General features: G+C 38.1%; 1 protein-coding gene across 1 annotated transcript in view; it reads left to right on the top strand.

Moving 5' to 3' along the window:
- Window positions 1-15291, top strand: part of trappc9 (trafficking protein particle complex subunit 9) — a 242273-nt gene that overhangs the window by 44218 nt on the left and 182764 nt on the right. Inside the window, exon 13 of the mRNA XM_087835023.1 lies at window positions 8524-8609. Within this exon, the coding sequence (XP_087691149.1) occupies window positions 8524-8609 (86 nt within the window). The remainder of the gene's footprint in view (window positions 1-8523; window positions 8610-15291) is intronic.

The following is a 15291-nucleotide window of genomic DNA, read 5'->3' on the forward strand; positions in this document are numbered from 1 at the left end:
GAGTTTGACCCCCAGCGGGTGTGTCACCGAGTGGGGGAAAAACGGTTAGACACATGAACAGGTTGGTGGTGTACCTGGGGCTTCTGTTTAGGACTATGCTTCCTCCTCACCGTTACCCAGCCGCCTTCTTTCCGCAGCTGCTTGGGATTTGCCGGGGAACAGCTAGCGGGGCCTACGCTATCTTCGGCTGCACCAGCTACAGGGGCCTGGCTAGCTAAGGGTGAGAGAAGGGTGCAAGGGCCGAGTCTCCAGATCAGTAATCCTGGCCTCCAGAGCTGCAAATATGCTACATTTGTTACAGATATCATTACTGCTAAAGGAGGCCGAGGAGTAACTAAACATCTGACACAATGAGCAAGAAAGTGCAGAAGGGACAGGTGAAGTAGCCATGGTGCTAACGGGTCGGCTACGAGCTAAGCTAGCGAAACAGTACAGAGACAGTGAGTGAATATGGCTATAAATTAGGTAGTGAGTACACAGAAAGTGTGCTTCGGATGAAGCACGTGAAGATTATACTGTGAAAAAAAAGAATGTATTTAAAAGTTGTTAATTAAACTGCTAAGCAAATAAGCTACTCAGAAACACCACTGTGTTTGAGCAGGAACAGGAAGCGATACTATACCACAGAGCGAGCGAACACCAAGTGACAGCGCCACCGACAGGAAGTCAGACCTCCTTGCTTTCTTTGCAGCCATTGGATAAATATCAGACATTGCAGAAACTGAAAATGTCTGTAGTGTTGATGTTTAGAAATCAGAGCTATTAAAAAGGTGCCTGAGGAACAGAAATCTTGTCCTATAGTCCCCATATAAAGTGGGACACCTGGTCAGTCTAGTCACAAATGGCTCGTTTCAGTCCTGAATGCCACCTGCACTGTAAGATTTGATCATCTGCCTCCTAACATTGCCACATGAAGCTTCCTGTTGTTTGGATTGTTTGAAGTTACATTTACAAAAATGTTACCAAAGGGGGAAAACAGGAATTTCATACTGCGGCAAACAAAAGCTAATTTAGGGGAGACAGTAGGCATATTAGAGGATTACTTATTGTTCAAAGCATTTTCAAAACAATTGGAAAGATTAATTTTACAGCTCCTTATGGCATGAGAAAAGACAGCTGTTGGACAAAGTTAACCATTCTAAACCAGTGCAGTCAGTGTAAAAGGCAGTAAGTTGTGGGTCAACAGGTTACCGAGATAATAAATTAGAAAAAATATTGGCTTTTTAATGTGACAATGCAAATGATAATTGTGATGCTGTCTCTGGATGACAGTCTGTATTGTTTAATCTTTCAACATGCTGCAGTGCTGTGTTGGCTAACTTTACATCAGTCTCCAAAGTCAGCAGTTATCTATTTCATTTCTGTTTGCATCCAAAGTCATTGCAGACCTGTATCTTTTTCTTTACTTTCCCCCCTGCTGAAAGAAAAAACATGCACATCTTTGGATTTCAACTATTTAACTTTTTGACATCTGTTTTCTATAGATGCCTGGATCCTATACTTGATTATAACTACCGTAATTTCTTTTGCAGGGAGTTAATTAAAAGCTGCATATAGACATACAAATACAGTACATAAGAAACATAACTCAATTAAGAAAACTATGCAGATGTAGTTTCTTTGAGTTCCCCACACTTCTCGAATGACATTCAGGATGTTGTGTGTTTTGTGAATTGAGAACGCCACGATGCAGGATATTCAAATTGATACCGTAAGTGTGTGTAGTTAAAATGTCAGACGAGTTTAAATCTCCGTGGCCTTGACCTAAAGGTCAGAAGTCAGCTTGAGGAGAAGGTGATGTTGGATTTTGAAATTGACACTACAGGTGTTTGTACTAGGAGGCTGAGAGCTGCTGGCAGTTGCAGGTATTTTTTAGAAATTGTCGCTTCAAATTACAAACTTGGCAAAACAAGACATCAACCTGTCTGGATTTTTGACGTTTGATAATAGTAGGTTCATCTTAGAAGCTGAAAACACAAGTTGTCATATAAAACCACAGATCCTTTTCAAGGACAATGGCACATAGCAAAAGGATTACATTCGATTAAATTCTCTCATTTACAGTGTCAAAAAAATTGCTTTAAAAATGTTTCTCATCTGGGGGAATTAGTGACTATTAACACTTTTAAACAGGCCCAGAAACTAAGCTTTGGTCCAGTCTTTGGTCCAGTCTTTGGTTCTAATTTCATATGCTGACCATATATAATTTAGTATAAAAGATGAAGGCTGCTGATTGTTAAATACAGTATTTCACAGTGGGGTGCAGTAACAGCCCCTAACATCTTATCTCTAAAATATTTATTAAAAAAATATTCTAACAGGACATGAGAGACAGTTTAACAAACACTGGAATGTTTGACTTTTGTTTACTCAAGTAAAAGTGAAAATGTACAGGCTCTGAAATGCAGCTCTTTGAAGGACATTTCTACCATTTTTTTCTTTCAAAGCTAACTGAATCTTGTTGCTATATTAATATAGTAATAAAATAAATGAGAAAACATGGGAATACATAGTGTTATTTTTTTTTAGTTTGCGTTAACACCTTAATAGAATCATGAGCAAAGTCGAGGGTTAAATTGAGATGGGGCAACCCTAAAATCGGTTGTAGTGGCTTTGTGTGGGGAAAAGAATCACAATCCGGTCTTTAAGTGATGACGTGATAAACCCTGCTTCCGGGCCCAAACTACTCTGCGTTTAATAAGGCTGTTGTTATTTTTAACATGTTTTTATGGTTTGCCTCTTCTGTTTAGTCTGAACAAGCCCCTAAAAACAGTCAGTGATCACTGCTGGCCTCTCTGTTTTTATTACCGCTAATCATTTTAAAACTCAGTTTTTAAACCCTTATGACAGGGGTGTCAAACTCAAATACACAGTGGGCCAAAATTCAAAACTGGAACAAAGTCGCGGGCTAACGTTAATATTTATTGAAATATATTTATTCCTCCACATATAAGAATGAATCTTTTCTTATGGAACTGAATATGGAACAAGCAAAGCTTAATACTAAACAATATATATATTAGCTGTTTAATACCAGTAGGCCAGCTCTAATAGTAATTTGGTATGGCTTTGGTATGGCTAAATGTAATTAGGCTGCGGGCCAAATTTTGACACCTATGCCTTATGATGTAACTCCAGCCCAGCCCATGCAGTAGTATATTAATGACTAACCTCGTATTGTGGATGGATTATCTCAGTTGTTCTCCTGACTGAAGTTTGGTCCATTTACAGCATCCTGCCCCACGATTCCATTTGTCCCTGACCATCGGGAACGTCACGTTAACTTTTACAGAGTGGAAAAAAGTTAGCGTTCATCCTCCCTTCACTGTGTTTATGTTATGCTAACATAGCTGTGTCGCTAGCAATCATGTAGCACATCATTAAATACCAGCTAGCCCAACTTCAGTAACCCTGCAAACGTCACTGCTGTTTACTTTCCTGTCTTCATTTATGTTGGAAGTGATAGCAGAGCTCTGCGTTTTAATTTTTCAGAAGTCTCTCAGTCAGTACATGGCATATCGTGTTTAGGTGGAATCTAGCGAGCTAACTTCTTGCTAACTTGTAACTCTGTTAAATTGAATAAATTCTGTTTTCATGGATGCCTGGATGTTAAACTTACTTGTTACACCTGTTAAAGCAGCAACGCTGAACATTTTATTAAAGTTGAAAGAATTTAGACAGTTTTTCAACTCCCAGTAATGCTGCAGTGATCGTTTGGGCCCAGACATAGTTAATGACGTCAGACTTAAGGACCGGATATTTTCTGCTGTGAGCTCCAGCAGATTTTCTTTGTGGACAGGCTTTGATCAGCCAGCCTCTGTTGGTGATGCTGTTGCTTTGAATTAATTGTGTGAATAAACTGAAGTATCATTTCTGCTACACTTGACATAACCCAACTATGACCGTGAACACAAAGTCCTTTACTGTAAATTCCCCACAGTATGACAAGCTAACCTACTTATTCCACGCTAAAGTGGCTTGCATTTTCCTGCAACCTTTGTATAAGACAAAGTTAGTATACCTCAGTTTGTTTTGCAGGACAACATTAAAGAAACAAAACTTCACGTCATATACAGATCCAATATCTGATTTTAAAAAACGAGGACATTTAGTGACAGCTTTAAATTTCCAGTTTGTCAAATGCCACTGAGCAGCATTTACTTTAAAATTTAACCTTTCTTGTCTTTCCTACATCTTCCTCCACCTCTGGGTGAAGTTGGCTCACACTCTTCTCTCCCTGGGAAATGCAGGACACAAACATTTTGTTTGCTAATATTTCTTCCTTTATCCTCACTCCTCTTCTGTAACGCTGGTTAGATGCTAAAGTACCGCGACCAGAATTTATGGACATCTGCACCAAAAAAAATGCTTTTTAGAGTAATTCTGGCCCAGCTTTGCCCCGAGTATAGTAGTATTAATGATGCATAAATTATGTTTTTCTCTTTCATCTCTTTGTGCATGATAAGCTGATGAGAGACACATCAATAGGATTGTGTCTTATGCATACTTGCCAACCTTGAGACCTCAGAAATGGGGGGGTATACATATACAAACAACTCGAATTTTACAGTAATTATTTATTTAAAGTAAGTTAAATGTCACCGTTATAGCTGTCCTCCAGCTGGGGCTGTCCAAATACAGAGGCTCCATCTACCTGACGAGCCGGCCTTCGTGGTCTCAGTGGGCCGGGTCCTTCGAAAGCCGGGTAGGCTGGAAGTGAGTTACTGTGACGGTCTAGCCTCCAGAATTATGTCACAAGCTCTTTCGGTGGAGTGAAACTCTGCCGTCTGCTCCTTGCCATCTAAAATATAATAATAATAATAATAATGCATTTATTATATTTGCATATTTGAGGGCGCCTTTCAGAAACCCAAGGTCACCTTACAAAAAACAAAATATATAACCGGACGCTGGCGTAAATTTTCGACCGTCTCACACTTCTGTTTAATCAGTTTTCTGTTTGACGTTTATTCAGCTGTGTGAAAACCCCGGAGGAACCCTCCAGAGGGATTAATAAAGTTTTATTTAATCTAATCTAATAACTTTAATCTCAGCCACAGCAATTTACTCAGGAACTAATAAACTGAAAAAAGTCAAACAATAACATTTTTAGGTTATCTAAGTGACTTATCATGTTTAACCTGAGGAGCAAAAGACTGCGGAGATTTGAAAAGGATGTGCCAGGAGTTCGCTGTTCTCGTCGGCTCAGCTACATTTGAAGTTTACACACCTACATTCTCGCCTGAAAATATGCTAAAAGTTTATTTTGCGACCCAGAAAGAGTAATAAGAGTAATATTAAAATGAAATAGCTGCTGCCATTTTTGGAAGCTGGAATTGGCTAGGCCGCGATATGAATTCTGGGATATGGTTTTACATTTTTGTTGTCATGGAGGAAAGTCAGGAGAAATTCGAGAGAATGGTGGCTCCAAGAGATTTTCGGGAGGGGCACTGAAATTCGGGATTCTCCCAGAAAAAGCGGGAGGGTTGGCGTGTATGGTCTTATGGGCTATTGCCCCCTCCACTTAGTCTCAAATTAGTTTGATGTTTCAGTGATGGGAAATAAAACTTTCCCTCAAGTAAGTCTGTTTTGAAAATGTAATGAGTAAAAAGCACAGATGTGTTTAAAAAATATAGGGAGTAAAAGTAGAAAGTTGACAAAAATAAATACTTAAGAAAAGTACAGATGCCTAAAAACTCTACTTCAGTACAGTAATATGAAGTATTTGTACTTCATTACAAGCAGCTGAGGTGGGAAGTAAAAAGACTTTTGAAAGAGATGTGCTGAATATCAATGGTCACTTGAGGAGCTAAGACTGAAGCAACACAAATAAGATGGAAGCAATCCACTTTTTTTTCCTTCTGTTTTCTGAGGTGTATTTCACACTTAATTGGCTGGCTATGAGAGTATGCCTGTGAGCCAGACCTGAGGTTGTGTGGGACTTTCCAGACATTCATATTATAGATATCTTTCTTTTGACTAGCTTAATTTCCCAGGGTGCATGGCTGCAGTTTGCCTTCCATAAATCCCTTTTCCTGCCAGGGTCTGAGGTAGGATTTTAAGGCCCTCTTTTGCAAGTCTATTTACAGCAAAGGGCTCTCCAAATGGACTAGAATGTGTTACATTTCAAAATGGAGATGGGACTACTGCAGCAGCATTTCAATGCGTTTAACCCCCCACCCCCAATACTTTAAATATCTTATTCAGGAATCATGGATACTTTTCTCTCAAGTTGGAGAAATGTTTTCTGTCAGGTTCTCAGTGCCTGATCAATTACTCTGTTCATTTCCTGACTATTTGGTACTTTGAAAATCTTTTTCAGAAACCATAATGCGAGCACACCTTTTACCCTGCCCTTTAAAAACCCCTTTTCTCTGGAATATTTTTAATTAAGTTCTAGTATAATTTGATCTCAGTGTCACTGCTGGTAGCTCATCACAACAGCTTAATAAATTTCTTTCTGTGAATTAACAATGATCCATTTAAAACAAAAAAAAAAACAAAAAGAAAAAGAAATCCATCTAGCCTTAAAGAGCGCATGCATCAATTCAAATTACTGTGGATTTTGTGCCACACAATCTGTATTCATAACATGGCCCACAGTGTGTTTACTGTTGTGTGTTACACAGCTGTAGCGGTTTCTGAAAAGAGTTTTTAACAGGTCCACTCTGATAACATTAACACACAAGGATTTCTTTTCTTGTTTCTTTCAAATACTGTAGTCTAGTCAAAGCTGCTGGTATCTCAGAGACACTTGTGTATATTGCAGCAACGGGAAGAAGCTCTCACTCATAAATCATCACAACTTAGCAAATTATTGTGGTCAATGCTAAACATTTCCAGTTAATGTTGGGGCTGACAGGTACCCAGTCCAGCCGTGCCGTTGTCCTGCGACCTGTTTGTCATTCGTATTTGTGCCATATGGATTCATGTCAAAATATACTAGCAAGTCAGATTAAATTTAATCATAATATTGATTTGAAAAAAAAAAAGACCTAAATTTCCTCTGACATTAGCCCATCTGCAACATCATTGTCCATTATTACCTCCACCAAGGACTTAATGATTTATTGGTTGACTGATTGGTTGCTGACAAAAAGCCTTGTAACTTTAAAACTATGATTCCTAGTGTGGTGCATGTTGTCAGAATATAGAAAGTACTCTAAAAACACTTGATGTTTGATGTATGACACATTTACCTCTGTCCTCTCCTTTAAAGTCTACTTTAAAGTCAATAGACTAATAAAAAGGTCAAAAATATAATAATGCTACATGTTTCTTACTGCTATTGTTTATATAACATTGAGGTATATAGAGGAATGCTATATGGGGATTCTAAATATGACATTATAGTTTGCATTGAAATTTAATGCCATATTTGGTCACCTCATTTTTACATTTCACAACTGCCTTTCTTTCAACTTGACCTCAGAATTAAAGTATCATCAAGAGAACGGGCTGCCTAGTTAATTAGAAATATTCTGTAGTGTAATATTATATAATAAACTCAAGTTATTGAGTTTAGTGCTTCATGTTAAGTATTGTAAACATCATTTTCATAATGATGTTTACAATACTGTGTGCCACACAGTACAAGCATTACCAAAGCTTTTGAAACATTACTTGCAGCCTAAGTAACCATCAGAATGATGTTGATAACTCACAAACCAGTAAGTAAACAGAATTAATTGCTTTTAGAAATGGAAACCTATGAATTAAAGTTTATACTGTCAATATTTGCAAAATTGTAGTTTACCAAACTCGCTATCATTATGTTTGAAAATATAGAAGTGTGGTTAGAGCATCACTGGTCACTCAGAAGGTCAAGGGAAGAACAGGAAATCTGTGCCGCTTTGACGGCCACAGGAATCAAATTTACAGCCTTTTTAGAGTCACTCTGGGTCCTTGTACACTCAAAGGTGTGTGTTAAAAGCTCAACAAGAGGATCTGCTCTTCTGCTCTGTCCTGTTTCTTGTCTATTGGAATGTGTCAGTGCGTAGCTGTTGCCCATTTGTCATGGTTAGTGTGACCGATTGTCAGCCTCTTACAGGTTTTCTCCCCCTTTTTACTGAGAGGTCATGGAAATTAGTTGAACCATTAGATCCAAGCAAATGCGTACAAGCTAGTTTTAGGCACAGATTGCTTACTGTTGGGGAATCACAGGTTTTAACAGCATATGAAAAGAAAACAAGTTCCTTTTGTAATCTGTCATCTAATCAAAAAAGTGTTTTGTGTGGCATTGTATACGTCATCACTGCTTAGCTGAAAAATCCAGGAAGTTTTTTTTAATTAACTTCCTGTTTGGTAATGAAAGAAAAAGATGTAACAAACTGATTGAACAGCTGAAAACGTATATCAAGCAGGAATGGAAAAGTCTTGGTTGGGTTTTTTTTTAAAACAGTGATTGTTGCCTTTGATCATGAATGGTGTTCATAGTGTTATGGTGGATTTTACCATTAAGTGCACCTGGGTTTTAATACTTAATCCCTAAAATCTAATGTTTTTATGTCCATCTTTCCCTAGATTTCCAGTGGGTTCAAGGGGATGTTTGTGAAGTGCAGCTCATGGTCTACAACCCAATGCCTTATGAACTGCGTGTAGAAAACATGGTAAGTTGATTTATGACACTTAACCTTAACAAGTGCACCATAATCATGGTAAATATCAAAGCACAGAAAGTAGTTGCTATAGTAATAAGTTCTTAATAATACTGGTTTTCAGTTATTCTTGTTTGCTTAGTTATCCTACCTTAAAATCTTTCTTTTTTCTGACAGTTTCTAAATGAGTTTGGGAATGATTGCATTTGATTGTGAGAGCTCTTATTCCTCCAGTGAGAGATCCATCTCATGATGCTTGTATTGCTTTATTCACCATCCTTTCAGAGGTCGACCGTTCCCTTTCCTTTTCTGAGAGGAAAAAAATATTTTAAAGTGGACATGAAACACATATCATATATAAAGGCTAATTTACACTATAGAGCCATACTCTCTAAAATGTACACACATTTAACGCTGCCTGTGAAGCTGGATTTAAGAAATCAGTGCTCAAGGTTTTAACCAACCAGCACAGTCAACCAGCCAACTATTGTGTTTATTGGCTGGTTGATGCTAATAGTGCTTAAACTAATGTAAGTCTAACTTTAGGCACTTATTTCTTAAATGCAGCTTCACAGGCAGCGTTAAATATGTGTCAGTTTTAGAGAGCAAGACACCATGATGTCTTTATACAGACGTCTAGTGTTTCATTTCTACTTTAAAAGAGACCATTTTAACCATTTTAATATTTAATAGTCAATGTATCTCCAGCTCATGCAGAGATCTCTACGTCTTCAACATCCATTTCTAACTTACAAACGTTGTCATTCTTGTTTTTTTTCATGCACACATGTTAAGCCACTTTATCAAGTCAAGGGGTGGAAAACATTTCCCAATAAATTGCTTTTCTTCCTGCTCACTGCTGTCTCTGTTTATGAATGCAGTGATGTGGGACCTCCTTGAAATGCAAAGCAATCCCAAGGCTCGATAAAAGGCCAGCAGAGGAAAGCCTTGCTTTATGCTGTTAGATAGCAGTGGCATACAGGAGTGTACACAATGCATTACATGTCAAAAGTGACGTTGCTTTAATTATTTGGAAAGTCAAGAACAAATTACCGTGAAAGTTTTGTGACAGAGCGTAAGCAGTGACAGTGGACTCCTAATTGCGGAGGTCATCTCAGAGCTGGTGCCAAACAGACTTGGACAAGTCTTGCTGGTTGATTTAGCCATGCTGCATCAACACATAATGGCACATGCTGTTACAGGAGACGCAGACAACCTGCAGTTTGGAACATCTGGTAACTCAAGGAATAGTCACAGTCCACTTGTCCCTGAATTTGCATTTCTATGTGTAACAAGCCAAATATTTGTCTGAGAAATATCATTTCTCTACACCGACTTTTAAGATATACCATACTGTTGAAAACAAAAACCCTAAACTAAATCAGCATCTTTAAGTCTGTGTAGGCTTTTAATAATGACAGAAGGTGACTGGACTCTTCAAGCTATTTGAAGACATTTCACCTTTCATCCAAGAGGCTTCTTCAGTTCATTCTTTAAAAACTTTAAAGTTAGAGCTCATTAACATTTGGTGGCTGAACTAAATGTTCAGCCACCAAACTGGGGGCAACAAGATTATATAAAACTTGTTGCCCCCAGTTTTATATAATCTTTCACAGTAAATGCAAAGTTGTGTGCATTTGTAAAAAAAACATATGAAAAAAATGATTATTATCACAATAATAATCATTTTGTCTTTCTGCTGATTCCTGGAGGAATCCATATTCAAATATCTGGAAAGACAGCATCACTCTGGAATAGGAGAAAACATTATACACTTATGTTATCATCCAACAGATGATTCTTAAACCCTCAAACATCCTCAGTGAAGTATAAAGATGGTATATTAAAGATAAACTGGAAGAACAAAGGAGAAAAAAGTCACAGTTTCAGTCAGAATTGTGGGTTAAATTGTGTGCTTAGAGTCAAACAAGCACAATAATTTTAATAGCATGAGTGTTTTTGTGCACACTAAGTACTATGTATTGTGTCTGAACTGACCACTCAGTGTTCACTTTATGGTGTGCTATTGTGCGTTGGTTATTTTGTAGTCTGTTTGTAATCTGAACTGTATACTGCAGTGCAATACCAAATCATCATGTGCCAAGAAGCCTAGTTGTTATTATATATTTATATCGTCGTCCCTGTTAGGGGGTGGGATATATTCAAGTTGAACTAAAACCTTTGTCCTCAGAGGGTTGTGTTGAATGCAGAAAAAATGGGCAGTGGTCAGTGTCTATCAAAAGTGGTCCAAGAAAGAAACAGAGGTAAACCAGACACAGATCATGGGCAGCAAAGGCAAATGCACATGGGGAGCGAAGGCAGGCTCCGAGGCAATCGACGAGCTGCTGTAGCTTTAGCTAAGCAACTAGTGATGGGTCGTTCTCGAACGAAATGGCTCTTAGAGCCGCTTCTTTGACGTGAACGACGCGAGCCGGCTCCTTATCGCGAGCCGTCACGTGGGTTTTTGTTTTTTTTTTTCTTTCTCTCAGCCTCTCTCTCGCACTTTTTTTCTGCTTCACTCAGCATGCGAGCCTTGTGCTTTACGCTGGGCAGAGGGGGGAGGGGCGGTAGTTACACTCAGTAGCACAGGAACAGAGCCAGAGGGAGAGAGAGAGAAAGAGAGCCAGGGACAACAACGTCACATTAGAAAGGTATAGTAATCATCCACAACTATTTTCAGTTGCAGATGATAAAGGATTCAGAAAGTTTATTCATGCGGGCCCATATGACAGAGAATATGCATGTTCTTTTTGTTTTCATATTTTAATTTATATTTAATTGTGTTGAGGTTTGCAGTGTTTTGTGTTGTTTCACTTTAAATTTGTAAAAGGAAAAAGCTGAAAATTTAAATAGTTAAAAGTTGAAATGTGAATAGTTGATTTTTGTATTATATGATTTATTTATTACATTTTATGTGGAGTGAATAAATAAAAGTATATTTATGGTGGCCCCTAGAGACAAAGCACGTACAAACTCCAAATCACGTACGAACTCTGAAGCACGTACAAACTACAAAACATGTAAAAACTCAAAACACGTACAAAAGACAACAGAAGTGCTCCAGGATGCTGGGCGCAGTGTTGAGCTTTTGTTACCTAGTGGCTACACAAGCCAGCAAGTACCAACGACCGGATTTGGTGTGTGGTAGTAACAGGTAAATGAACATTGTTTTTAAATTATTTTAATATATATGAGTGCCTGTGTATAAATACACAAACATGCTTTCAATCGTGTAATTTAAGTGATCTAGGTAGCTCTGCTTTGGAAGTTCAGTTCATGCTAGAAATGTGTTTTGGAGTTTGTACGTGTTTTGTCTCTAGGGGCCACCGCATATATTTATATATAAACGTATATAAATAAAACCACTTTTTTTACGTTAGTAATTCCTTTTGTGCATAATTTAATATTATTGTTAATAATAAATTAATTAAAGCAACAAAACAACCTGAAGAGCCGGCTCTTTTTAGTGAGTCGAACCGAAAGAGCCGGATCTCTAAAAAGAGCCGGAAATCCCATCACTATAAGCAACACACTATGAGACAAACTGCACATAAACAGTTTGTGTGTTTGCTGATGTTTGTTGAGCTCAGAAACTCTGCATTTGAAATTACCTGCCGCAAACTACTGTTGCATAATGATGCCTGGCTAAATTCATTGTTTTAACACTGTTTAGTTTTCAGTTTATTTATAGACGTGTCAAAAATGTCTTGTAAGTGCTTATTTTACTTTTTCAATAAATGGTTATGGAGCTGTGTTGAGCCATTTGGTCTAACATGAAATATTAGGTAAACACAGTTGTTACTAATCATATTAATTAGGGTTCTGCATTAATGTGATTGGTAACACCTGTGTTTACCTACTCTATAATGTCAAAAAGCTGTGTAAAGCCCAAGGGAAGAGGTTTAAGATGCTACTATGCCAGTATGTTGTAAGGTGAATTAGTCACACAGACAAGGTCAGATATGCCACCATCTCCTCCCCACCTACAGGTAAACTGATCAGTTCACAGATGGAGACTGAAGCTTTCACATCTCCATGGCAGCTGGGAACCTTAGGTGGTGTTGTAGAGTCACGCTGGTAGACAGACAGAATGACGTAAGCTGCCAAGAGCGCCCCTGTAACCCAGACAAAGTGACTGTCGGTACACTAGAACAACCATTTATCCACTGTACAAAACCAGCTCTCTGAAACACACAAACACACAGGGTCACTTTTCCTTCTTCTCTCATCAAGGTGACCCTTTAGGTTGGCGAGGCAGCTTCTCCTTCTCAGTCACCACACGACTTCAGCGCTAACACACAGCTTTGCTTTGTGCTTTATTGATTTTCTGTTAAAGTGGTGCTTTTTACTACAACTGCCAGCTTTTCATTTTCAGAGGGGTCACCATCAGATGCTTCTTTCATACTTTCAACAAACAAGTTTGGGTATCTGTTTGCTTTCTGTTAAAATGACTTGTTTTGATTTTTATTTTCTTTCATTTACTCAGCTTAGGTCAGCCCAGATAGTTGTAATAAATATGGACTAATCATTTTCTTCAGTCATGGCGGAAAAAAAGCCAATTTAATAGAAATGTCTGCTGTCTGGCTTTTGTTATAAAACGTTTGTTGTTGCCAAAGTAATCACAAATAATATTCATGCTATAGTGACATGAGACAAATCAAAGGGATAAGTGCATTCTGTTAGTAAAACTCAAACAGTGCTGCTCACTATGCTTCACCTGGTTTGTTATTGTTAATGAAACAAGCTAATGAACCTTTTAAAGGCAGAAAACAGATCAGCTGTTTCGAGTAGCTTATCACTGATGCTTCTGCTATTAAAAAAAGCTTGTAATGTCATGAAGTGAAAGCAGTAAGCGCTTAAATCACAGCAGTGGCACCTCAGTGGCTCAGCTCTTAGGCAGCCTTCTCTCTAGTGAGGTAGTGTCTGCTTTTAGGGATTGATGCAGTCATTACGTCACCTCAGTCTGCCTTGTTAAACAAGGCTGAGTGTACTGGGAATGTAAATAGTTACTCAAGGGGACACGATTAAGCATTTATAAGAAAACTTGAAAGCCACAGATTTACTGACTAGAATTGAAACTTAGAGGATTTTTTTCTTCCACTCCAGCCAAGTGGGCACAAGCTGGGATTTTTCCCTTCAGACTCCTACAGACAGTTAATTTCACATCCTGTTGTGATCACCACCAGGTAGTACAGGCTGCTGAGATTGCTAATAAGTGCCAAAGAGTAATGTAATTTGTTTCCAACAGAAATTTAATTTGATAAAAAAAAAATTTAATAAAAGTGGGGAAACAAATTAAGGGTTCTTTACAATCACAAGATCTTTAAAAACAGATGTAAAATTGAAAATGAAATGGGAATAATTTGAAAGGATTTTCTTTGTTTTCAAGAAAACAACATAAACTAATTCAGATCAGACATGTTTTCCAATGCATAAAGGATAAAGACAGAATAATCTTCTAATCCTGACAGCAGTATTGATGGGGTATGTCGCCATCGAGACATTTGATCAAAGAAATTTGAGTCACAGATCCATTACTTCATAGTGTTACCAAATGAGATTAGAACTTATCCTAAATGTTGGCATATTACTGTGTTACACCAGCCAAAACTTGGAAAACATCTCAATGCAGTAGAATAAATAAAATATCACAAAACAAAATACCTTGGAAGGTTTTACAAAATGTTATAAAAAGTCTCGAGGTGGAAAAACGTTTCTGTATCTGTCCTTGTGGAAGCGGAGCTCAAACAGAAGTGTTCAGCTGGATGTCCAGTATGCGGTGCAGACTGGTAAGGGGTCAGAATCCAACAATTATCCATAGCCATTCATCACAGTCATTTAGATGACCTTTGTATCAGCTGACGGTATAATCCAAAAAGTGTGTTGCTCCAAATCAAAGAAGTCACAAAATGTTTCTCCCACTGAAAACGCTTCGTCCAGATCAACAAAATCAACTTTTGGAGATGTTGCCCCTAACTGCATTCACACAGCAACAGTGCTGATGAATTACCTCGGCTAATAACATTCAAGTAGCTAACATTTGTTATTCACAGTTGTAGTTGTGTGCTAAGGCTTAAGGGGCTTAACCCCCCCCCATTAGCGATTAGTCTAATTCCCCACATTCTTCTTATTGCTTAGATCAATGTCTGTCCTGAAGTTACTGTCTTCACTGTGGCAGTAAGTGTGTAGTAGGTTTTTCACTGAATCTCTCAAATAAGGATTTTAGTATCTAGCCTGATTTAATTGATGTTCCATGATACATGTATTCTTTTTCTAGTGCAATTACATTTAGTACCTGGTGCTAGATGTCACTATGGACTACAATGTTGAGTGATGACTCATTTTTAGTGTTTTTCCAAGTCATTTCAGTTCATTTCAGGTCAACAATATAGCAAGAAATCACAATAACAGCTGCATAAAGGTGCTTTATATTTTAAGGTAAAGACCCTGCAGTATAGGGGAGAAAAACCAACAATCAGTGGAGCCACTTTGTGCAAACACTTTGCGATGGTGGGCAGGAAAAACTCCCCTTCATAGGAATAATTCTCTAGCAGAACCAGGCTCAGAGAGATGCATTTGTTGTGAGAGGTTCGGGGTTTGGGGAAAGAGAAAACAACCAACGAGAGCATAAGGAGACAGAACAAAACACTAATGATATGCTGCAGCATATACACTGATCAGGTATAATATTATG

Source organism: Neolamprologus brichardi, chromosome 22 (assembly GCF_056152115.1).
Source record: "Neolamprologus brichardi isolate AB-2024 chromosome 22, ASM5615211v1, whole genome shotgun sequence".
NCBI lineage: Eukaryota > Metazoa > Chordata > Actinopteri > Cichliformes > Cichlidae > Neolamprologus > Neolamprologus brichardi.